At 36.1% G+C, this 740-nt stretch overlaps 1 protein-coding gene across 1 annotated transcript in view; it reads left to right on the forward strand.

Annotated features, from left to right (window-relative positions):
- The window catches only part of LOC106461341 (clathrin heavy chain 1-like), a 72,861-nt gene that overhangs the window by 42,324 nt on the left and 29,797 nt on the right, over positions 1–740 (forward strand). The window contains exon 19 of the mRNA XM_022388209.1: positions 179–559. Within this exon, the coding sequence (XP_022243917.1) occupies positions 179–559 (381 nt within the window). The remainder of the gene's footprint in view (positions 1–178; positions 560–740) is intronic.

A 740-nucleotide genomic window follows, 5' to 3' on the forward strand; every position in this document is an offset into this window, starting at 1 on the left:
CTGAGCAATGATGATTTTCTAGTGAGTAATTTATGTTTAATTTCATACATTTTGGAGGGGTGGTAGATAAAATAGAGAGGAGAAGATATCTAGAGAAAACTTGTGTCACACTAGGGGAAATTCAGGATTTTTTTGAAATGGGGTTGTATAAAGTACTGATTGAAGTCTAACTTTTCAGAGAAAACCAGTTCTATGACAGCAGGGTAGTTGGAAAATACTGTGAAAAACGTGATCCTCATCTAGCCTGCATTGCATATGAACGTGGAGAGTGTGATCAAGAGCTGATAAAAGTGTGTAATGAGAATTCCTTATTCAAGAGTGAATCTCGTTACCTAGTACACCGGAAAGATCAGGAGCTGTGGGCTGAAGTCCTGATTGAGAGCAACCCCTATCGACGTCAACTTATAGACCAAGTAGTACAGACAGCCTTATCAGAGACCCAGGACCCTGAGGAAATATCTGTGACTGTAAAAGCCTTCATGAGTGCAGACTTGCCAAATGAACTAATTGAGCTTTTGGAAAAGATTGTTCTGGAAAACTCAGCATTCAGTGATCACAGGTAAACTTAAGTGTTGAGAAAAGGAACATAACTAAAAATTTGTCTGAGTTGTGGCTAGGATTCTAAATAAAGAAAAAGTAGTGACTTGTAATGTGTGACTAATGTGCTGAAAGCATATGAGTACATTTATTTATACGTTATCTTTATCTTAAATCTAAATATATATATATATATATATATT

This window comes from Limulus polyphemus, unplaced genomic scaffold (genome assembly GCF_000517525.1).
Source record: "Limulus polyphemus unplaced genomic scaffold, Limulus_polyphemus-2.1.2 Scaffold937, whole genome shotgun sequence".
NCBI classification, from domain to species: domain Eukaryota; kingdom Metazoa; phylum Arthropoda; class Merostomata; order Xiphosura; family Limulidae; genus Limulus; species Limulus polyphemus.